We start from the raw sequence: 25,722 nt of genomic DNA, 5'->3' as shown, positions 1-25,722 counted from the left end.
ACTATACAAACAAGCCAAGTTCCAAATTACTAACTAACTGGTATTTCTCTACTATTAGTGCCATGCCTAGGTATATAGTCTAATTTCCATACTGAATTGGGATCCTTATTGGCAGTTGTGGTCATATTTAATAAAAATAAAATACACAACCTCCTTGAGGGCAAAAGTAGGAGAATCTCCTGGTGGGAAGTCCAACAAGACTAAGAACCCCGGACTTGAGCACCAAGTCACCTTTCCCTTGGAGTTTCTTGTCGTTTGTCATCCCTGTGACACTGCCACCTACTAAGGGGATGATGCTCTTTTGCTTTATGACCCTAACCCGAGAGTAAATAGAGGACTCCTTCCTTTATTCTCCGCAGAACTGATGAAAGGACTGCAATAACTCAGACTTGGTTTTGAAGATTTAGTTCCTTCATGTCCAACTTAAGATCTTCAAGGGTCCTTCCTGCTTGTTTTTAGGGTGATTCCTATAGCTTATCCTAAAATGTGTCTTCAGGATAACCACACTTCAACATAACCCAGTTGCAGCAGAGATTGCTAAATGTCCAAATTCATGTTCTTCTATTCTAGTCACACAACTTGACTATATTTCCTGGCCTCCCTTGCAGTTAAGGTTGGCCACAGGGTTGAGTCTTGACCAGTAGAACATGAAAGGGAGTGATGCATACCCCTTCCAGGACTAACTAATTATAAACTTCCCACACATGCCCCTCCACACATTTTCTCCTTCTGGCTGGCTGGAGTCAAGATAACCCCCAGCACAAACTTGAAAGTTGTATATTGAAGGTAGGAGAGCGTGGTGCCTGAATATATGAGTAGAGGGGACCTCCACTTGAACTTGTTCACCCATGCCTTAAATGAGCAAGAAAAAAACCCTCCATACTCAATCTATATATAAAGTCTATTACAGCACCTAGTATACCCTCATAACACAACAAAGAAATATATACAAGAGAATCATTTCTCAATTCAGGTGATCAATTCCAAAAGTATAAGAGGGGGCCAAGAAGAGTTGAAGAAGAGAGGGGAAAAAAAAGGATTCTCAAGGATTCAGATAGGCTGCTTAGGTATTTCAGAACCTTAGTTGGGGGAGGGGAAGGTGGGAAATGGGGAAGAATCTGTTCATCCTTGAGCTTTGTCTTCCTTTCAGTTCTAGAAGCTACCCAGGCCCACAGTATAAAAAAGTATGATAACCTTCCAGAGTTAGGGAGGGTGTCTTGTAAAAGTGGTCCTTTTTTAAATTGCTAATGGAAGGAAAAATTAGTGTTACCACTTCAGAGAGTAATTTGACAATACTTAGTGGAGTTGAATATATACATCATGTCTAGGTGGCTACTCTAGAGAAACTCTTGCATAGGTATTTAAAGACACCTGAACAGGGTCATCTAATCCAGCACCATGTGTAAGAGTTTCAGAGATAGAGAGAAGGAAGACAGAGGGATCTGAGGGTGGGAGGGGGGTGGGGGAGATGAGAATGGAAAAGAAGAAGGAAATGAACTAGATCTATGTCAAGAATTGATATGGTTCAAACAGTATCCAGTGGGGGAGTAAAAGTTGTAAAAGTATGATACAGTGATCAAAATATCTGAAGGACACAAAACAATAATCTGAATATATGAGTAGGGGGGTTGTGTGGTTTTATATATATGTAATAAAATTGGAAAAGTGTACATGACAAGAAAAAGAAAAGCAGCCCAAGACATCTGGGAACTCTTCTAACACATCTACACCTCAATGTTATTACAAACTAATCCAAGTAAGCCATGTTGTTCTACTAATGGACATAAATGGTCCCACAGAGCATCCATTTCACACAAATACATCTCACAAATTACCAAACATCCCCCATCTTGCTAAATGAACGGTGACTTCCTTACCAATTAAAGCTTTATACTCATCTAGGCTGTCTTTCCTATAGGTAAGATTTATTGAGACACCCAATCATAGAATTGTCCCCACATGCTGATAACACATAATCTAGCGTAATCCCCTGCTTCTTTAGACCCTTCCCAAAATTACCTAACCAAAACCTAAATCCTAATCAGGTATTCCCAGCAGCCTTACTGAGATATCCCACCATTTCTTATGGCGTGTGTTTTCTTTATCTGCAATAAGTAATAAACCCAGCATGTTCAACTACAGGTGTATCCCTGGTGGTCTTTGGCTGAAGGGCAGTGACAAATGTTACATATGAGAACAGCTGTTACTGCGAGGAGAACGATGGAGGGATGGGGAGAACAGAGAAAGGGTTCATCCATCTCTATGCCATTTAAATTTCTTTTTAAAAATGAATCACATGTAAGCAAAATCTTAGATATGACTTTAGTGGTTGATACATATTTTCTGTGATTTTGAAATGTTTCTCAAAAAGAGAAAAAGCATACATACCATTGTGGTGCCTATTGGGGAAAAGCTTTACACATGGAATTCTAGGTTCCTTAGAACAATAATTTCCAAAATGCCAATAGGAAGACCTGTGTGAGGCTGGTACCATGAAAATCATCTATGGTGCTTCTTGGACTCAAGACTTGGACTTTCTAATTCAGCATGCCTGGAGTAGGATCTGAGAATCTGTGTTTCTCAGAAGCACCCCTGGTGATCTTGAGAACTACTCTAGCCATACAGATGGATATTTAATACGCATAATTCTCTTAGGTCCATGTGATTCTGACTTAAGATTAAATCATGCTATAACATGCATTTGAAAACAAAACCTCAGTGTTTCTTAGGAGCCCTTCTATATGAGTACTATCTAACAATACATTCTTCCTGTCTTTCACAATAGCTTCACAAACCTGAACTTCCCCACTGTGAGGTTTAGGTGAGCAAGTAATCATTCTTATATTCACACATTCTTATATTATATTTGTGCAGGCAACAGATATTTCCTTAGTCTCTGCTTTGTGCTTAGCAATATGGGTTATTGGATAAACTAAACAGATACTCTTTTCCCTGAGTCAGTTTCATGTAAGTGGGTGTGAACAAAAACCATTCATATACTTATAAGCACTCAAAGCTAAATCAGTGGGGAAAAATTTGAGGATAACAGGATATTAGAATAGTCCTAAAGTATCTCCCCCAATTACAAAGGGAAAAAATAAATTTACAGTGGAGATTACCACAACCAGGTAACGAGAGTTAACATCACCAATAATGAGGACATCAACATCACGTACTCTCTGATATGATGCTCTGAGGACACAGCATCACTTCTTAGTATTCTGAAAATTAAAACCTCAATCTGATCATAAGAAAACATCAGAAAAACCCAACTTTGAGGTACATTCTACAAAGTAACTAACCAGTACTGACTGAAAGTGTCAGGGTCATGAAACATAAAGACAGGTTGGAGGAAACAAAATAGTCATGACCACTAATTATATTACGTGATCCTAAATCAGATCCTAAAATAGAAAAAGAACATTGGCAAGAAATTGGTGAAATTCTGATAAAGCCTGTAGTGTCATATCAATGTTAATTTCCTAGTTTGATAATTGTACTATGGTTATATAAGATATTAACATTAGGGGAAGCTAGGAGAAGATCTTACTGCAAAATGCTATACTACTCTTGTAACTTTATCTCTCTTCCTTTCTTTGCTACTGCCACACTCTATACTGTCCGGTCAACCATCTCTCATTCATTACCACTAGCCTTCCTCCCCATCTCAACTACTGTCAGTGACATGGAAGTCCTTGATCTCCTCCCTGCCTTCCAGCCCCCAGGCTCTGTTTTGTTTTGTTTTTGTTTTTGTTTTAAATTTCCTCATCTCCAGTAGCTCTTCCTTCTGCCCCAGGCACACTCCTAGAGTCCTACCCTAGATTTTATCATCATTAACAAATATCTTCCCTCCAACGTATGAAATGACAGATCTCACTCTTGGACAGAACTTTCTATCCTTCCATGTTCTTTACACAAACCTCCTCACCAGAATAATTTTCTAGCCTCTTTAAGATCTCCAAACCCCTGTTTCTTCCTTTGTCACCATCAGTTCCCACCCATCTTTACTTACTGAGCACCTTAGAGCCCACCACAGTCCATTTTTACAATCTTTCCTTTACAAATGCCTTTAATTCTCTTCCTCCTCTTTCTCAGATAAAGTCAACCATTTGCTTTCTCTGCATGTGTACCAGAGCAAGTGAATCAAACTTGGAGAAAAATAACATATCAGGTGTTTGGAGATGGTAGGCATGGAGGAGGATGGAGGAGTCGTGGGGTAGATTGGCTTCACTTGAAATTAGCCAACACAAACATCACTCTAAACTGAGCCAACACCAACTCCTACATGGACTCAGGCAGTAATGTTGTCTCTAGCTTCTCCATTTCCATTCTTGCCTCCTCAAATCTATCCTTGACCCAGCAAATGGTAATCACTTTCTAAAAAGAATAAAAAAGCTTCTGAAGGTTTGCCCCCTATAGTTAAAGTAAAACCCAGACTCTGTGCCATGGCCTACACGATCTGTCTGGCTCCTGCCTATCTCGGCAAATTCAGGTTGTCTCATCCTCCACTTCAACCCCAATATACCAGCTCCCTTTCAGATTGTTGAATACACTGTGCTGTTCCCTCAGCCTAGGACCTTCTTCCCTGGTTCTCAGCAGAGCTCACTCTTTCTCATGCCTCCATCTTCAGTTCAAATGCCATTTTCTCAGAGATTCAGGTCTTCCTGATCATGCTAAGGAGATTCTCCCCTCCCTGTATTGTTGGTCACTGGTAGAGATCACTATCTTCACCACTATGTTCTTTCATAGGAATTACAGTCTGTTATCCTATATATTTCTTGGTTAGCTTGTTTATTATCTGAATTTCCACATTTGGTCATGGGACTGTATTTGTTTTATTCATAGTACATACCTAGAACCTAGTAACTTAGTAACCTGGTATAGTGCTTTGCCAATTTTCCTAGAGTTGTCTTTTTCTTACTAATTTGTAGAGCTCTTTGTAAAATTAATCCTTTATGCATTACTCTTGAGGCAAATATTTTCTCCAAGACTCACCTGTAATATTGTTCACTGTGTCTCCTATCATAAATTTTTTTCTGTAGTCAAAACTGTACTTTTCCTTATAGCTTCTGAGTTATGTGCGTGACTTATAATTTCTAAAAACATTCTTCACTATATTCTAATTTTGTTGGTTCAATACAATTTGTCAAATTGGCTTTTTGATACTGATTTGAAAGGATACGTTTAGCAACAGCTGATGTCCCAAATACTAAATGCCCATATATGCATGGGCCCATTGTAAATTCTCTCTTTCACTGAATAGATTTATTTATTACAATGCCAATAACACCTTATTACTACCATACTTTTATATTACATAAATGATACCTAGTACAATAAGCCTCTCCCAAGTCCCTTCAATTTTTCATTTTCAAGTTTATCTACTTTTAGTATTTTCTCTTTAAACTTGATTTATCAAATTCCACAAAAGGCCTGCTCAGAAGAAATATTGTCTTTATAATATTGATTTTTTCCTTTTATACTAAATGGTCTATATTTATTTTCATCTTCTTTTAAGTATTTCATTTATGTAGGCTCTATTTATTAGACACAACCACCTATTTTACAATATGGATGATTATTTTAAATGGGATTTTTTCTTTCAATTATATTTTATAATGAGCTTTTTATGGTGTATAAAAAAGACAAATATCCCTTTGGGATGTTTTAGACAATCAGAGACACTTACCCCTTTCTAAAGAGCCAATATTTAGGCTCTTTATTTCTTTGTTAGAAATGGTCTCTAATTGCAGGTCAGTAATAACAAGCACTCTCGTCATCCTGTTCCAGACTTCACTGGGGAAGCTGGCTTTCTTCCTAGAATTTCAAACGAAACCTAATACCTTCCTTGAAGTGTTAGTAGAACTCACTGGAAAAAAACCAACTGGGCCTATGGTCTTTTGTAGGTAAAAGTCAAACTACATTTTCTCTTCCAATTTTTGTTTTTATTCTATTCAGGCTTTAAGTCTAATTGTACATATTTTCCCAGGAAATACTTTTTTTCACCCAGATTTCCTCATTTAACAATTAGAAGTAGGACACAGTATTTTACTCTTCCAGAATTTTGGTTATACTTCCTTTCTTGTCCTTGCAGTTCTTTTTTTTTTTCTTTTAAAACCAAATAAGTTCAAAATTTGTCTGAAATTTTATCAGAATTTTAAAAACCCTAGTTTTTGGATTAATTTACAGATGACAAATTCCTTTTCTACCTTATTAAAAAATTTTTCTGTACTCTCCTTCCATCTCTTCCATCTCTTTGTATTTATTTTATGGTTATAATACTATCTTAATAAAATGCTTGTTTTTTAATTTCCATTTTTACTAAATGCTTTTAAAACTACATTTTCCAAGTAATTTTGTAGCTACATTCTATAGATTTTAACATGGGATACTTTAAAATTTGTATTCTTTCATCCCTAAGTAACTTATAATTTCAGTTTTGGTTTCAATTTCTACCTTAACAGTCATTTAGAGAAGTGATTAGAAAAAAATTTTAAATGAATAGATGTCAAAGCTTCTTATTGCTTAATTTCTAACTTTATTAGATTTTTCTTAGGAATGGTGGCTTTCTAGGATTTGGGAGTATTTGGGGGATTTTCTGGGAAACTTTAAAAGCTTAGTCATGGCCAATTGTAGTTGCATCAATATTTTAACACATACATATATATATATATATATTTTTTTTTTAAAGTAGGCTCCATGCCCAGTGTGGAGCCCAACATGAGGCTTGAACTCATGACTCTGAGATCAAGACCTGAGCTGAAATCAAGAGTCGGACACTTAACCAACTGAGTCACCCGGTCACCCCAAGAATATGTATTTTCATAAACTAGGTACAACACTTTTTAACTGTCTATATAATCACACTGAGCCATTGTTATTCAAATCTTCTATTCCTTATATTTGTTTTTTGGTTCACTTGATGTGTTCATTTCAATGGAAATAAAAAGGAAAATCTGACAAATCCATTAACTATATTATAGACTTTAGCAGTTTGCTTTATAGGTTTCAAATTGATACAGATTTATAATTCACATTATTTTTTGGGTTACATATTTTATCTCTAGAAAAGACCTTTATCCTATTGAATGGTTTTCACCTTGAATTCAATTCTGTCTCATACTAATAGTGATATTAATTAATCTGCCTCTTTTGTTAGCATTTATGGTTATATTTTCCATGCTTTTATTTTCAACTCTTGTTTTGTGGCATCTCTTACAGTAGTATAGAGCTAGAGTTTCATCTTTTTATGTGATCCAAGAGCATTTCTTTTAATAAGGAGATTTGGTCTATATACCTTTTCTGTGATTGCTAACTTGTTTATAAGAAAACTTCCACCCTCTTTTCTGCCTTCTGTTGTAATGATCAAATTTTCATTGTATTTCACTGTTGTATTTTTTCTCCTAAAGTTTTTATGTTATATAGCTTATATATCCTGTTATATATCCTATAATCCTGTTATATATCCTTTTTTATGTTATACATCCTATATTCTATCCTATTTGTACATATAGTTAAACACATCAAACACATGTCACTTAGTCTTCTATCAATATGTAGAATTCACAAGCCTTTCCTCATGCAAAGAAAAAAATACTTATGTTACTTCCTATCTCCCTCTCTTCCTTGTGCCTTTTCTAGCACTAAAATCCTCTATGATATTAATTTGATCATGCCAATTCTTAACTTAAAAAAAAAGATAAAAATCCATCATATACTTGACTATAAATATCACTATCTTCTTTGTTCACAATTATTCTGATATCTTCTCTCTTCCTTTTTCTTGGATTCATTATTTGTTTGACCGGAGTTCATTTTGTGGTAATTTTTTTCAGTAAGGATCTTACTCAGTGATAAAGTTGGCTCCCCAGGTAGCTTGTCTCCAGGATGCGGTGGGGGGGGCACATATGCCCCCAGGTACAGTATATTTGCCAGAAGCACTTTCTAGGCCCCACACCTTAATAAATCTCACCTGTCAGAAAGAAGTTCGAGGCTGTATTCTTGGGAACAAAGGCCAGAATCAGCTAGTCCCTGTCTTCTTCCTGTGCTGTCCTTATTTGCAATGACTTTAGATTTTGTTTAGTTTCTCCCTCCAAGCACAACAATAGATGTCTTACTTGGATTCTATTGGTTAATCTTCTTTTGAATTAGCAACTTTTACTAGTCCCACCCCATGCTCTCCATAAGGAAACAGAGGCTCAAGGAGTTAAATAATGCTCAGCTAGTGAGCAGATGGGTTATAGCTTGAGCCCAAGTAGTCTGACCCCAGATCTGCCCTCATAAGAAGGAAACACTTGACAGTGTCCCAGCGTCCAACGATAAGATAATTAAGTGAAACTAGTTTAGAAATAAGACACTAGTCAACTTTCATCTTTTACCAATTATTAATTACATATTGAGAAGGCTAGAAGCTGTCCCTGACATCCAGGAGCTGGCCTGGCACTCGAGCTAGGCCTTGGTGTTCTGTTGGAAGCAGTTTCACATAGTATCAACATCAAAAGAGGTCATTCTGTGACTGATGATCCTGACAAAAAGGACACCATTCATTAACGTGTCTGAGCAAAGATACAAGAACCTCCTCTAAACCAAAGCGACCAAATACCCCAATTTCTAGCTAATTTGTGTGACTGCTACTTCTTTATTAATTACATTACCATTACAATTACTCAATTCTTCCCTCCTTTTAGATAAGATTAAGATACCTATCACAATCACGCCTGTCTCCTGATAACATTCAACTCAGAACAAAGCCCTGCTTCCTCAAAGCCTCTTCCAGTCACCCTGACACAGGTCCTAACATGGTCTGAGATCTTCTTACCAACGTGGCCCACAGTTCCCCCACAGTGTGGCTAAGGAGTTTGGAATTCATCCAATAAGAAATGGGAAATAAGTGAGGCTCTTAGAATAGGGTAGAGACATGATTAAAGTTGTGCTTTAGAGAATGAAATCTGACAAAATGTGTAAGGCAACCAAAAGAAAAAGACAGTGGGCAAAGACAGTAATGAAGCCATTCCAGTGGTCCAGAGGACGACAAGGACATAGCCGCCATAATGCAGGTGGCATGTGATAAATACCTATATGAAGGTGGTAGCAGCAGGAATGAAAAGGAGTTAACATGCACCGGGACATCTGCAGGAAGAATCAATGGTGGGTAGAGATTTTGATACCGTCTTAACCACCAGCACGATTTAACATTCACTAGGCAGGGATTCTGTCAGATCAGATTTCCCATGAAATATTCAGTCTTATTCTGAACAAAATAGAGAGGGGATTTTTGTATCTATAAGTTCACTTCATTAGCATAAGATAGAAAGTTATGAATAGGATGACTTTGGATTCACCTTACTTGGATTATAAAATGTGAAGTTGGATTTAAGCCTACCATATGGATAAGGGATCAATTTAGCCCTTAAGTGTCTTTTGGAAGCTCCCATGAAGGGCATTAGAAGTTTTGTGAGCATATTAGAAGGCAAACTTGGGGCCGAAGTGTGCATATTCAGCAGACCTGCCTGGATCCTTCACTCTAGGAAACTAAAATAGATGAAGATATGCCTCCTAGGAACTAATCATACAATTATTCAAATGGAAATAAAAGAGATGCATGGTTCTGATGGTAGAAATGAAGTAAACTTTCCCACATTACAACCGACAGGCTGCGCTCAAGGTGGAGCTTGGCACTTTAGGAACAGGAAGGTCCAGTTTTGGAATGAACTTGGTTCCAAGAGTTTTTTCAACTGGGGTTATAAGAACTGAGCCCCTTCTCCCCTAGAAATAATAGAAGCAGTATCTAGGAATAGAGTACCACCCAGAGAGGTCACAAAAGCCCACAGACCCGCTACTAAATTTAGCTATGGTGCTAACCCAGTGTTGGACCTGGAAGAGGATCGCATTCATATATGATGAAAATCAGAAGAAGCAGACATACTTCCTCAGTTTTTCTTTCACCTACTCTAGGCAAAATTTAGATCTTGGTTGGAAGAAATGCATCTGTTTACTCCAATCCTACGGGAGCCCCCACCATTGATTAAATAGGCTCAAAATTCAAACCCATCTCTACGTCTATCCAAAAGACATTATTAGAAAGATGACTGCAGGGGCGCCTGGGTGGCACAGCAGTTAAGCGTCTGCCTTCGGCTCAGGGCGTGATCCCGGCGTTGTGGGATCGAGCCCCACGTCAGGCTCCTCTGCTATGAGCCTGCTTCTTCCTCTCCCACTCCCCCTGCTTGTGTTCCCTCTCTCGCTGGCTGTCTCTATCTCTGTCAAATAAATAAATAAAATCTTTAAAAAAAAAAAGAAGAAAGATGACTGCAACCCTCAAAATAAGCTACCCTTCAAAATTCTAAACGCTGAGATTTTACTCAAGTGTTTTACATCACCTACATCCCAACATCCCCTCTTTGATATTTTTTTTAAAAAGCACAGCCAAAGGTTTAGTAACTATTACTTCAAATGCTCAAATCCACTAGTAATATTGATTAATAGAAAAGGCCATCCTGAAAAGTGCCACATTTGACTTTTTATAAGTAAGTAATTACAGAAAGTAAAAATAATGGTGAAAACTACACCAGGGTTAGACGCCCATTTCTACCCTCTGGTTTCACGCTCAAGAATCCTAGAACTAATTCTAAATTGTGAAATGAATCTGTCCCCAGCCAGAGTAGCAGACTTAATGCACCATTAATCTGGTCTGCTCTCAGCTGCCAATTGAAATAGTCACAGTCATTCGATTTTTAAGGAAAAGACAGTACTGCAGAAGTACATTCCAGAGGTCTGTCCATAAAAGCCATCCTGTGTGCTCCATCTGCACACGCAATCTGCTTGTGTATTTCCAGCCAGCTTGCATGGGCAGATTAATGCGTACAATTAGAAAGCAACCTCGCAGGCATTCAATAAACTGCCTTCATTATTACACTCAGGAGAGTCCCTTTGGATGTCAATAAAAGCCTAGTTTTCTGCCTGTTAGCTAAATAATTGACAACACTAAAAATAATCAGAAGCAAATGAACAAAGTCAGGAATAAGGTGTTAAGAAAGAGCACATTAAGATTCTCATGGTGGTGCCCCAGGATGCTATCATGAGCTTTTTCTCCAGCAGCTTGGATTTAGCTCAAGTCCATGGATGCACTTCTATACAAAAAAAAAAAAAAAAAGAAAGAAAGAAAAAAGAAAAGAAAAAAAAAACACCACCATTCTGGTCTGCTATTTGAAACACATATCACAGCATGCTGAAACTAGCAAGGACATGAGGTATTGACTACTTTGAAAGAATTTCTTATTTGTGTTCTATTTTGTGTTGCTTGGTTTGACAGCTTCAGGAGAATCTAATTCTTTTGGTGGGGGAGGGGGTGTTGGAGAATGGGGAATAGCCTGGTTGGTCTGGTGAAGTCTCTGTGCTATTAGAATTCTAACAGCTCCCCTAGACAATTTTTGAACCATAAACCGATTATTAGAAGGTATGGTAGGGGCTTATTATACAGAGGATCCAAGTTTTCCGAGAAGTTCCTTTCATATTTCTAGCTATATAGTGATCATTCAATTCATGAGCTATTAGTCTTTTAATTTCAAAAGTAGTTCAAAACAAAATACTCTTTAAAAAAACACACATATTTTTATGTTTCTCAATAAGCTTTAAAAATCAATTTGAGATACTTCTCATTTTTAGTCAACTGCTTTTTCCTGGTTAACTGGGACTTTCATGATAAGCAGAAGAGCGAGCAAGAGTGAAATGTGTGTGTAATTGAATTCAGCTCCACTGATGGTATAGGAGGTGGCTGAGGGTAAAACTTCTTTTTTCCCTTCAGAGAAAAAGGGTGATCGATCTCTGGTATTCAGTAAAACACAACTCAAAAAGCTAGAGATTATGAAGGAAAGGCGGTTAGGTGACATGACCTCCCATTTCCTTTAGATTCTGAGAATCTCTCATCCTTCACCCTACCATGTTTAAAACTGTTCAGAGAATGGGCTTGTTCAAATTCCTAGTCCTGTACCTAAGACCCCTCATTAGTAAGCAGCTCTTCCCTTTTCCAGTGAAACTAGGATAACACAGGATACATACATTGGTCTTTATTGTCTCTCTAGCCTACAACTGCCCCCGTGGCATCCCCTTGTCTCCTTCAACTCCTCTGGATGGCCTAGAAATACTCTCATTCATCCTCTACCAATGAATGGAAAGGCAGTAATATATTAACAACCTTGATCTACTGCCTTCCTCCTGCCATCTCTAAGACAGTTTCTCCTGTTGTTTAGATTCCCACTAGCTCCCTCACCCCCATGCCAGTCTTAGAAGAACAGCAGGGACTCAAATGAGGGCAATGCCTATTTTAACTTAAAAAAGATAACGTCGCTCATTGGCACTTCTACCCAACCCATTCCATCTCCTAGTTTTTCTGGCCTGGGTAGCAGAGGCCAAGCACCTCACTTGCTAAAAGGCAAAGTAAAGCATTGAGAAACTTGCTCCCACTCCTCCCTGGGAGACTTAAAGCAAGAAACTTAAAGCTTAGGATAGAGCAGGAAAATTGCAGTGGAATGAGAAAACTGGACGACGTAACATACTTTAGGGTGTCACATATGCTCACCCCAACATTAGAATCATCTTAAATTCTGAAAATGAGGTACAACAATGGGAAAAGAGAACAGGAGGCAGTCAGATAACAATCCATCCAAAAGTGGAGACCAATTGCCAGTTCTGGGTGGGACCAGAATAGTCTCTACATAATAGTTACTACAAAATAGAAGTCATCTGATCCATGCAACAAGGACCTCTGTACAAAGTTTCATTTCTGTCTCCATAAAATATGACACTTATATGGCATTTATGTAAAATATTTTATTTAATCATTACAAATGGCCTAGGGGAGAAATACTGTCATCCCTATTAAAAAAAAAAAAAAGGAGGTTTAGTACTTTGTCCAAGGTTACAGCTGGGGAATGGAGCTAGGACTTTGAATCCAGATCTGCTTGGTTTTAATTCTAACACATTTGGAATTAATGTAGGTTTATTTCTAAGTTATATATAATATATTTATTCCTAAGTTATAATATAATAAAAAATACGGTTTTTGGCTTTTTCTATTCTTTTAAGCAGCTTGCAGGTAATCTAGCTAATGTTAGGACTAGAGCTTGTCTTTAAAACCTATATAACAGAGTAGATTACCTACATTATGTAGCACATAGTAGTTGCCCTATACATATTAGCTGCTGATATTCACAAGTCCTACTAAAAAAAGTACCTTGGTGTTTGACCACCAATTGGGAATTTTGCCAATAATTGCTAAATTTTTTCTCAATTTTTATCTACAAAAATACAACTGTGACTAGTCCCCAGTCCATTAGATAAACCCCTAATTAGTTTCGATTCTCCTTGGATACTTCTTTTCAAATATCATCTTTGTTATATCAGTATTTTGAAAGTTGACATTATCAGAAGTAGCTCAGATCACCAAAGAATCAGCTCTCCTAGTTATTTAGAATGGGGAATTTCTCAAACTTAGCAGTATTATTTCAAATCGATCGACTACTAAAGAATACTCTGTGAACCTCAGACCCTCACTTACATAATGACAGAGTTTAATTACATAATTAATATAACAGCCAATAATCCAATATCAAAGGTCTTAAACAGTTACCATCACCTAGAATTTAAAAGCAGAATGAACAATATGCCTCTAAAGGTACAAAGTTCTGAAGATACAAACTTACTATTGCTGGTGCTCTCTAAATGCTTCTCTTCTGAGGTTTTCCTGAAGTCTTTTTTTCTCCTCTAGTTTATTGCTCTGAAATTGCAAATATCAAAATGCCACCTGTTAGGGAAGCTTTAAGCAGAATCATGGTGTTAAAGTTACCCAAGGTCCAGAATCCTAAGGTTCAAGTGGCCCCAGTAGTCCAAGATGGTACCTACCAGGGCTTCCAAGATGTGCCCTCTCAACCCATGGGCACTGTTTACTGAAAGCCAGGAGCCGCAGATTCCTGCCATGGTTCCCCTCTCCCAACTGGATAGGTACAATCACAGAATCGTATTCACATTTTTATTCTATAGTTCAAATGATGGCAACATTTATATTTTAAGAAGTGTTTTCAAGATGGTTTAAGGGAAACATGAAATTTGCACACCAACTATGTTAAATGAAAATTATAAGAAATGGTTAAGTAGTTCATAAAAATTTATATACACACACACACACACATATATATATATATATATACCCACATTTGACTCAAAGCATTCAGAAAAAGACTTTCAATAAGCCAACTCAACTCCCTCCTGACTTAGATACTTAAAGCTATTGAGAGATTGAACAGCAAATGTCATAGAAAATGGAATGGAAAGAGTTCTTTTTTTAATTAGTTGTTTGGTGAATCTAGAAACAAAGGACTTCATATTTGATACTACTGTCACCAAGGCTCTGGCATATTTTAATTCAACTTAAATAACCCTGGAGCTTTTTGTTCACTATGACATAACTGTCATTTTTTTTTTTAACTTGCCTATGAAAAACAAGTGAAGTTCCTAGAAAACAAGTTTAATGTGGAGTTGAAACAAGTTCTACAACACAGGGGAGACTTGAAGTTTTAAATGAATCCAAGGGAGACAGCAAGCAGCTGGGTTTGCTTTAATAAAAAGAATTGGATTTGCCTAGCAGGAAGACCTGTGAAAAGGGAGTAATGGAAATCATCACTTCTAAACCCTGACATAAGTTTGGCACCATCTTTCAAAGAAGGGGAAAAACTGTTCATGTTGTTCATTTCCATGAAAGTCTTCATGCACACAGAACCACTTACTAGTCCCATTTTGAAAAATAAAATGGAGGTTTCAGTTTCAGAATAAAACAAAGGAAATTTACTACAAAAGGTTACAATACAAAGCAATTGGATTATTAATGAAACCAGTTCTAGGAAGCAAACTAATAGAGAATTGTGAACCAAATCAACAGGCTCTCAACCTAGAAAAAAAAAATCCTGATACATGAGACCAAAATGATCAATTGTGATGAGCCCTTACATTTCTGGGAAAAAGTAGGGAGCAGTAAAAGACAGCAAGCAAGCAGTAGGGATTCATTAAACCACTATTAGGAATGGTACTTTGACAATAGTGAGAAAACCACACAAGCATCTGGAGACCAGGGCTGGGTTCCTTTAGCAAGGTCAAAAATCGGAAACCATTTTGATCTCTTCACTAATAGATTATGATTGAATTCAACTCATGAAAACAATTACTCAGTAGCTAAATTGTGTCCAAAAAGGTCTGTTTATCCCTCAGAAGTTGATGGAGAAGTACTTTGCAAAATACCAAAGTACTTAAGAAAATCTATTCAATACCTATCAATGTCGGTCAGAGCTGTTTATTATACTAATCTGAATACTTATGTTTAGTCATACTATTTATTTCTTTCCATTTAACAGAGAATTAAGGAGTCATCCAACCATACTTTGTATACACACACACACACACACACACACTCAAATGCAAAATGTAAAATGTCTAAGGACACCTGGGTGGCTTAATTGGTTAAGCATTCAACTCTTGGTTTCGGCTTAGGTCATGATCTCAGGGTCATGAGACTGAGCCCCACATGGGGCTCCATGCTGGGTGTGGAATCTGTTTGAGATTGTCTTTCTCCCTCTGCCTGTCCCCACCCTGCTCACACATGCACACACACTCTAATTAATTAATTAAAATATCTAGGAGCATGGGGTCTAAAAGAAAAAATTGTGTAATCAGCTCCAGATCCACCATCACTGAGTAACTGTAAGCAAATCATTTAGGATTACTGAATCGCATTTGTTCAAACATTTATCAAATGCCTATTATATGCTCGGTACTATGTTAGATGCTGAGAATACAGATAGGAACAGAGCAGTGCCTCCTCTGGAAAATTTCAGAGGCTAGCTGGGAACACAGACAAGAAAGCAATGATGGCAGTATATAAAATATGTTGGGGGATAGAGGCTTGCAAATTATATGAACAGAGAAAAAGCACAGAAGTAGGTCATCGGGGAAATGCTTTCAAAAGTTCTGCAAATGTTAATTTGGTGTCTACTAAGTGGCAGACCCCATCCTGGGCACAAGAGCAAAGTTGATTAACAGTCAAAATGTTAAGGTTGAGGAAATGGGAAGGGGTGGTTATAGATGAATTTATATGCCAAGTAAAGGAGTTTGGATTTCATTAAAGGCAATGATGAGCCATTATGTTATTTTAAGCAGGACAGTAAGCAGCTCACTCTGAATGCAATGTGGAGAATAAACTGCAGAATATAAAACCAATGGAGTAGTTCTCACAATAATCCAGGCCATAAATTATGAGTCTCAAATTAAGGTAATGGGGACAGAGAAGGATGGGCAAACTCTAGAAAAATGCAGGGAACAGAAATAATAGGAGAGAGGAAAAAAGAAATAATAGGAGGTAGACTATATCAATGAAGGGTGAGTAAGGCAAGGGGGAATAGTACAGGAGGACGGCCATTAAAAGCATCAGAATGAATAGAAGTTTAGTTTTGAACCTACTGCATTTGAGATCTACCTGCGGTATATCTAGAGAGAAATATCAAGCATTCAGTAGAATGCGTGGTTCTGGGATTCAGGAATATGGGCTAGAGACACAGATTTCAGAAATCACCAGCACAAGCTGTAACTAACCCTTAAATATGGAAATGTGAGGACTTTCACCTAAGACTATGGTTGGATAGGTACAGGGATGAGAGAAGACCAACAGATAGGACCCGGATAGAACATCAATAGTAGAAAAATAAGTGGGGTGGGAGGAGGATCTGGAAATCCAGAGGGGTGGAATTTGAAGGACAGAGTACTTAATATTACAACATTACAAAGAGTTTAAATAAGTTAGAAATTAGAGTGTCCATTAGGTTTTTTAAATTAAGAGCACCTTTGGTGCTCTTAGCTAGATCAGTACCAGCGGAGTACTAGAGATAGAGGTCAAGCTCAGCTCAAAAAAGAACAAATAGAGGTGAGAACTCAAAGGAGGCAGGTCCCTAAGCCAGATGCACTCAGCATCACCTAAGGGACATTTTTAAAAACTAGAGATTCTTTGGTTCAGGTGATTGCTAGAAGTTGGTCCACAGACTGGCATTTGGGAACCAAATGTGGTGGAGAGGCTTTTGAGCAGCTGAGCCATGACACTTGGCAGGAAGGAGTTGCAAGCAAACCAGAACAGAGAAAGACACTTTGCTTTTAAGAGAACTGAGTAGGATTATGTCCCAAGAGACAGAGGAGGTGGGGGTGGGGGGACAGGAAAGTAACAAGAAAAAAGGGGGCTTAATTGATGGAGCAGGAAGGTTCCTGGGGAGAAGGGAGGGAACATGAGATAATAAACACAGGTAGAAGAATCCATCGTAACAATGAAGAAAAGCACTTTTTTATTCCTCCTGAGGTGAGGTGGGGGTAGAAACAGCAAAGGAAGAGTACAGAAACAGAAAAATGAAGCTGATGGACTTATGGCCTGATGGACTTTATTTCCCTGAAGGTGAGAGAGAAGATTATGAACTGAAAATGAAAGAAGAGGATAAGAAGAAAGTGAGGGGAGGAAGATCTTGGTAATTAGAAGTCGGCCAGGCCTGCAAAGTGAAGTGCCATACGGTAGGCATTGCTAGAGACCCTGCTGAGAGGGAAGTCCACAAATCTGGTGAGGCAAAAAAAGATAACCCACAAAAGCATGTGTATTTGCTTTCTCCAGCCTCATTCATGGGGGTTTAGTAAAAATGAAATGAATCCATGTGTAAAATAATTCTTTGCCTTCCCACACACACCAGTTTGATACAACAAAGTCAAGTGAGATGGTATTAAAGCACTTCTCTACATCTATAATTAATTAGGTGAGGGTACCCCAAGTCAGTGATTACTACGTGCTAGGCATCGTACTAAGGGCTTTGCACATATTATATCCTTTAAGGCTTCCATTCCATTATATTATTATTATACCCATTTTACAGATAAGGAAATGGACATTTTTCCAAGTTTATAAAAATAATATTGCAGTAAGTACCTCAATGTGGTTTTACCCTGTAATCTGTCTTAAATTGTTAGCCCCTGGAGCACCTGGGTGGCTCAGTCCTTAAGCGTCTGCCTTTCGGCTCAGGGCGTGATCCCGGCGTTATGGGATCGAGTCCCACATCAGGCTCCTCCGCTGTGAGCCTGCTTCTTCCTCTCCCACTCCACCTGCCTGTGTTCCCTCTCTCACCGGCTGTCTCTCTCTCACAGCGGAAGAGCCTGATGTGGGGCTCGATCCCATAATGCCGGGATCACGCCCTGAGCCGAAGGCAGACGCTTAAGGACTGAGCCACCCAGGCGCCCCTATAAATAAAATCTTTTTAAAAATAATAAATAAATAAAATAAATTGTTAGCCCCTGCTACTACTTGCTTCCTAGAAATAAGTAACAAATGTGATTCCTTAAAAAATATGTATATGTATGCATCTCTGAATCTAATATGCATACCTTATTTCCTATTGGTTAGTTCCTACTTCACTTTATAGCATTAAAACTAACTAACAGGGGCACCTGGGTGGCTCAGTAGGTTAAGCATCTGCCTTCAGCTCAGGTCATGATCTCAGGGTCCTGGGATTGAGCCCCACATTGGGCTTCTTGCTCAGCCGGAGCCTGCTTCTCCCTCTGCCTTCCTCTTCCCCTGCTTGTGCTTGCTCTCTCTCTCTCGCTATATCTCTCTCTAATAAATAAATAAAATCTTAAAAAGAGAAGGCTTTAAAACTAACAATGCTTCTCAGTGTCTGCATAAAACACCTTGACCTCCAGTGCTCCAAATAACTATCAGCTTTTTGACTTTATAGTTTACTAGAAAGAAGAAGGAAAGTCATCGGATGCCACCCAGATATCTGACTGGTTTCCTGCCCTTTCTAAGGTTATGAGACCCCAAGAGGTTCTGAGTATTAGATGAAAGTATTTATAAACTGTATACCACTGTATAATATTATATCAAACATAAGTAGATCAAAGGCAGAATAAGAGGAATCCAGAAGGTAGGAAGGGTCTTTAACATGGAATCGGAAGGTTTTCAGGTTTCAAGTGTGTGGCTGTTATGAAAGCCTGGGGGGAAAAAATCGAATTATTACCTAATCCATCAATGTGATTATGAGGGAAAATCCTGGTAGAGGTTTACTCCCCAGCACAAAATTCAGGTAAAAGGCTTTTTGTGAGGATTTATGAAAACCTGTGTAGTTATCCTGCAAGATCCAGTTGGCAAAGTACTTGTACCCTGTATGCTGCCTTTGTTTAACGACTTTCTTTCACTCTGATGTTCTAATATTTTAGTGGTGTTTTCTGTTTTTATAGATTTCCAGAAAGAGAAGCTAATACATTATCATAAAACCACATGAGTTGTATTCATTTCCTATTGTTGCTGTAACAAATCGCCAAAACTTAGTGGCTTCAAACAATGCAAATTTACTCTGATAATCTTACAGCTCTGGAGGCTGAAAGTCCAAGACAGTCTCACTGGGTTAAAGTCAAGGTGTCAGCAGGACTAGTCTTCTTTGGAGCCCAGGGGAGAATCTTCCTCCTTGTCTTTTCTAGCTTCTAGAGGCCACCTACATTCCTTGGCTCATGGCCCCTTCCCCCATCTTAAAGCCAGCAGTGGCAGGCCAGATCTTTCTCCCACTGCCATCAGTGTTCCATCTCCCGCCTGCCTCTTTCAGGCTGATTACATTGGAGCCACCTGGATAACAGGGGTCTCTATTTGAAGGTAAGTTGATTAGCAACATTAATTTCACCTGAAAATGTAACCCCCCCCCCACCTTTGCCATGTAACATAATACATTCCTAGGTTCCGGGCATTAGAATGTGGAGGGGCAGGGGAGGGGGCCTTACTCTGCCTACTGCATGGGTTATAATCTAGTTTTATATCAATAAGCATCAGACATCTAATATGCCAGATACTTCACGAAATCTTTGCCCTTCTTAGCCCTCAGAGGCTTGGCTTTGGAATGGGTGTGGTAGGGAAGGTAAGGGAGGCCCTCTTTCACTTAGGGCTAAACCAGCAGTGTGCTGATAAACTTAGCCACCAGTCCTAGCAAAGAGGAGGAGGGGAAGGTTGACTTGTAGCATTTACTGATTTCTGTGGTGAAAATACTTCCGCCATGGTTGGTTTCAAGTTACCAAGATGAAGTCCAGGAGGCTCCAGTATACACCAGGGGAAAAACACAAAACCTCAACATATCCTAGTATGGGAAATAAAAGTTTGATTGGAATATCCAAGTGCCCTTTCCAAATTTCTCCTTCACCTATAGGACTAACTCTTCTTGAACCCATTGACATGACCAGATGCTAAAGAGCTGGCTGCCTTTCACACCCCTGTGCTTATTAAAAATCAAAGACCACTCACATGTGCTAGCAGGGAATACAGTTCACTCTCCCCTCACTCACACACAGGTGGTGACCAAGTAGAGAGCCCGTGTTCCATGGTGACCCCTCCTGGGAGAGGGAAAACTGAAGGGCAAGAGGGGTTAAGACCAGAGGCCAAGCTAGGGAGTCTCATGTAGCAACAGGCTGCTTGGTTTCTACTTGACTCAGAGTTTCTGGACAGTAGCCATTTGCCTGGGGAGGAGGGTGGTATTTTGCAGGCTGCTGTCCATATGCATGTTTGCTGTGCATTTTAAAGAATAAATGCTCCATAAGCACCGCCATTATTGCTTCCCTTGGCCATTTCCATACTGGCAATGTGAAGTATGCCATCTCTAGATGGCTAATGTCCATTTTTCTTTTATCTGACACAAGATACTAAATAGGCTCACATTTAGTTGGAAAAGCCACAGATTTATGTCCAACAGGAAGAGCTAGGTCCTGGTGGCAGCGCAGGGCAATTAACCAGAGAAATCAAATCTGTGGAAGGACCGGAGTAGGCTGCTCCTTATCTTGTTAGGTAGCTTACTTTAATGTTCCTCAACTTTTCTACGCACAAGAATCAACTGGGGAGCTTATTAAAATGCAGGTTCTGGTTCAAAAGGTCTCAGGTGGGGTCTCAAGATTCTGCATCTCTAACACGTGATGCCAATGCTGCTGGTTCAAGGACCATGTTTTGAATGGCAAGGATCAACGTATCAATGTTCTCTCCCCATCTTTCACTTTGGGACAAAATTATACCAATAATCATTACCATTATCACATTAGAAAAGCCAACCCAATTAAAATTTCTGTAGTTAATGACTGCGATACATCTAGTGTTATGGTACAACTTGGAAAGAGGAAAATGTTGCTTTTACTCAATGTGAAAGAAAGCCACTTCAGCCACCAACATTTCTGAATAGTGTACGTTATCTGACCCTGGGAAGAAATGAGCTATAAATAACCCACAAGCCAGCCAATTATGGGTATTAAATGACCACTAATACATGGCTTTAGAAGAAGTTGCAACACAGTAATTCTTCAGGACCTGCAGGCCTCTTAATTCAATTCCTGATGATGACTGGATGATTTTCTTAGTTCCACCTGAAATGTAAATGGCACACCTCCTCTACAATCACAAGTCCAAAGTGTGAGACTTCCTTTGAAGAAAAAGAAATGAGAGGGGGGAGTTGGATGAAAAAGGATGGGGAACAGAGAAGTAAAAAGACAAGAAAACGAAGTTTTAAAGGTTAAAAACAAATTATTGTAATAAAAATCTTTTCAGTGAAGGTATGGTAGCTGATCAATTGGAAACAGATTACCAAATCAAATTTTTTTTTAAAGATTTTATTTATTTATTCAACAGAGATAGAGACAGCCAGCGAGAGAGGGAACACAAGCAGGGGGAGTGGGAGAGGAAGAAGCAGGCTCATAGCGGAAGAGCCTGATGTGGGGCTCGATCCCATAACGCCGGGATCACGCCCTGAGCCGAAGGCAGGCTTAACCGCTGTGCCACCCAGGTGCCCCAAAATCAAATTTTTGTAAGCAAAAGTCCTTATACTCTTTTGTCTTACACCTCCAGCATTTCATTAGAGTTCCTCACATAGAAGTCCAATCTCATCTCCACGCCAGAGCCCACATCTCCATCTTCAAATGCTCCCAGCCATGAGAGAAGAGAAGGAGGTGGGGCTTAGTCTAGGGGCATGGCGGGGAGCTGCCCAAGATCATACAACATAACCGAATACCTTATAAGGAAGGCAGTCAACTCACCAGCCAGGTGGACAGCAGAAAAGAATCATATACTCACATATGTTTTATAAGCCATCACCTTTTGGCTTCATTAACTCCAACTGGTAAAAATATCTATTGCTTGGTAACCAGGCTTAAATTTTGACCAATGCTCAATTGAAAGAAAAAAAGAAAGAAAGAAAGAAAGAAAGAAAGAAAGAAAGAAAGAAAGAAAGAAAGAGAAAGAAAGGGAAAGAAAAGCACAAGAGGGAGAGAGAAAGAGATAGGCAGACAGACAGGCAGGCAGACAGCAAGAATAGGAAGGGTGTTTCCATGTCTTATACTTGCAGCAGGTGCCGTGCTTGGTGGTGAGAATCATGAACCAACATCCCCATACCTCCAGTACCTAAAACCAACTACAGCTTAGGACTTTGTGGGGAATGGGAGGAGGAAGGAGTGGTGGGGGTAGTCACTGGCATTCTTTCTTCTTCTGTAGCAGAAAAACATTTTTAAGAGACTTTTTCGCCAAGCCCCAGAAAGGGTATCAAAACTAAAAATATCACTTTCACTTTGAGGTTTAGCAGAGATCCTATCAGTAATACTGAAATGCAAATGCATGCTTTTTCTTTGATCAGAAAGAGAGGTATGGTCACCTAGTGAACACTCACCCCAGAAAATGCAATATTTGGATATAAACATGGCAGTGCACCGACTGCTATCGTTACTAACTGCTTTGCCTTCTGGTCAAATACACAGCGCCTACTTGGATCGCTTGCCTGGGAGGTGAGACAGTGTAGTCACTAAGAACTCTAGCTCTGAGGCCAGGCTGTCTGGATTTGATTCCTACTTCTGTTGACTGGCCATGAGCCCTTAGGCAAGTTATCTATCCTCTCTGCCAGTTTCCTCATTTGTAAACTTGGGGGATAAGCATAACATATACTTGCAAGGTTATTGTGAGAATTAAATGAATTTGTGTACGGTGGCCTGGAGAAGAGAACCTGGCATGCAGTAAGCCTTCCGTGAGTGAGAGCTTATCATCCTTTCTACTGTCTTACCTTCTCTCTCTGAATTGCCTTCATTTTTTGCATGTTGGTTTCTTCCGCTTCCTTCTTGATTCTTACAGATTCTTCTCTTTTTAGCTAAATTGTATTGAAATTACAGAGGACAAAAAACAGTTACTATTTTTCAGTCTGAGCCTCTGGAACACAAAATTATGATGAAAGGCAAATTATAGTATTGTTTATGCTATACCTCGCCATGATTATAGGTTGGCGCTTCCAGCTACTTAGATCACAGAGAATGGTCAGGCTGTATCCCCTGCCCGTGAAATTAATCCCTTGCGTTTCTTCCTTGGTCTCTGTCTTCCCACCCCCCTCCCAGGTTGGGGGGAGAAAGAGCAGGTAATATTTCCTTACTATAAAACTCATAGAGTTCATTATTTTTTTAAAAAGTCACTGGCATCTTAAATCTTTCTGTACTACTTTCGTGACTGGCATTGGGTAAACAAATCCATGTTCTTGGAACAAAACATTCAAAACGTGGTAGAGTTAAGCTATAAACAATAAATCCCTTTATCAAGGGTCCTGCTGACTGATACCTATGACTTGGATAAGAATTCTAGATATTTGTCTCTTCGCTTCTCTCTTCCCGATTTCTTTGATTTTGAGAGTTTCCTTTTGCAATTGGTTTAAAGGTTTTATGTTTTTGGTAAAGTTACTGTATTACTCCATGGTTATCAAAAGTGCTGGTAAGGTACTCAAATTCCTTGCCAAAATCAAACTGAAAGAGATGGAATCTGACCTTTTGCTGGTATTTAGATTGCATCAGTTGGAGTTGTTGTTTCTGCCTGACTTCAGCCTCTGATTGGCTTCCACCTACGGAAAAAAAGTCACAAAAGTGAAGCATGAATATTAAGCTGAAATGTCAGCCTTCAAAGACTAATTAATACATGATAAGTCTACACTGTGAATTTCTTTAAAATTTTCATATCCCTGGAAATAAGGATATAACCAGTTTTCTTGCTAAGATGTTAGAGAATGGTAATTTCTTAAAAGAGAAACAGAGCTGGTCAGAGTGTGGCGCCATATTCCTGAAAGGACAATCACATAAGTATTCAAGTCTTCACTTAGACCCAAATTACACCTAAAGGTCCATGCTAAATAACAAGAAATAGTGCCTGTTTTCGAAATTCTAGAACATTCCTCCTGCTTGAGTATGACCATTCCTTAACCTACTAAGGATGATGATCAGTGATGCTTTGTTTTTCTTCTTCTGACTCTACTGCCCCATATTCTAGTATCAAAGTGCAGGAAATCCTCAGGGGTCTTGCCACTAGACAAATACATAGTCTTTATAATCCAGTTTTAAAAACTACAATGTGAATATTTTAGTTAGTAATTGATTGTGAATACTATTTATTATTCTTTCTTTAGGTATTCAAGAGAAAAATATGGATGGTAGATTATCTGCCTGTTCTTTCCTAAACCTCAAATAATTTGGGGACAGAAATCTTTGCAGCTTGACAATCATCTAAGAATTGCTGCTTAGGGATTTCTCAGTGTTTATGCAAGCGTGGTATGTGTGTTATGAAGATTCCTTTGAAATAATTCTCTGGTGATCTGGTCACTAAAATTGTCAGTTTTCTGCAAGATTCATTCTCACAGAAGAAGCATTAAAACAATTTGCATTCACTGTAGTTTTTGTAACTGAACTGATAAAAACACCATAGAGACATTTCTTCTGAGTCCCAGAAGATATATAAGGCCTATTTCGTTTGGGCCCTTCAGTCTCTGTTGTGGGGGATTGGGGAATGGGAAAGAAAACAGTGAGGGCTATTGAAGCTTTTATCTAATGTTACAGCCACTGTCTTCATCTCCCGTAACTATTGCAATATTCTAAAGGGTAGAGGAATAGGGGAGGAGTTGAGAATTAATAGAAATAAAGGAAGTCAGATACCTAAGAATTTGAAGGTTTTGTTCAAAACTCATCTCAAAGTTTAATACACTCTTGACTTTGTTTTTTACCCCCAGCCTCCTCCCATGCATATAACCTTGACCATTCCTAGATATATCATTAACAGAAAGCTGCAAAGAGACTCATATTGGCTAAGGCCCCAAGATAATAGGTGCCAACTGCTGCAAATTCTAAAGTAAGGGGCCTGGCTCCCTCAGTAGGATCTGCAAAGGGTAACTGAAAAACAGTTTGGAGACCCTTAAGTAGCAATTGCCTTCAGCCTATAAAAGAGGTTGGATAGGTCAAAGAGAGGTAGAAATCAGAGGAAAGAGGTCTTTGTGAATTCCATTTTGTCTGTATGTATATTGGGGGAAGAAGGAATATTCAGGTCAAGATGAGCAAAAGAAATTTAATGAAAATCACTTGGAGAACTCAATGTGTCCCCAAGAGACTGAAGTACATAGTGGACCTAAACCTAGAAAAGTCAAAGCCTACATACACCTGGCTGCTATTAGGTGGCTACTCAGGTCATGAAGAAGAGGTGGCTGCATGGCAAATGGTCTGTATTCCCAGAGTTTGGGGGGAAGAAAGGATGCACAAGTGTTTCCTGTGCTCCCAATCTGGGATGTCATGAAAGAGAATGCCAATCTAAAGCCATCTTAAAGGACTTGGCCATGTGGGCCACCTGGAGGAATA

The 25,722-nt window shown here is 38.9% G+C and overlaps 1 protein-coding gene across 3 annotated transcripts in view; it reads right to left on the bottom strand.

Annotated features, from left to right (window-relative positions):
- EPSTI1 (epithelial stromal interaction 1) overlaps positions 1–25,722 on the bottom strand; it is a 90,663-nt gene that overhangs the window by 41,496 nt on the left and 23,445 nt on the right. For all 3 annotated transcript variants that reach the window (XR_004626747.1, XM_011226264.3, XM_002920256.4), the window contains exons 4-6: positions 23,875–23,948; positions 23,130–23,213; positions 13,698–13,771 (exon numbers count right to left, since the gene is read on the bottom strand). Coding sequence is in view for 2 of the 3 variants with exons in the window: in XM_011226264.3 (XP_011224566.1) it covers positions 13,698–13,771; positions 23,130–23,213; positions 23,875–23,948 (232 nt within the window). In the remaining variant the exon portion in view is untranslated. The remainder of the gene's footprint in view (positions 1–13,697; positions 13,772–23,129; positions 23,214–23,874; positions 23,949–25,722) is intronic.

This window comes from Ailuropoda melanoleuca, chromosome 7 (genome assembly GCF_002007445.2).
Source record: "Ailuropoda melanoleuca isolate Jingjing chromosome 7, ASM200744v2, whole genome shotgun sequence".
Lineage (NCBI taxonomy): Eukaryota > Metazoa > Chordata > Mammalia > Carnivora > Ursidae > Ailuropoda > Ailuropoda melanoleuca.
The sequence above is the reverse complement of the archived record's forward strand: the minus strand, read 5'-3'. Positions and strand labels throughout refer to the sequence as shown.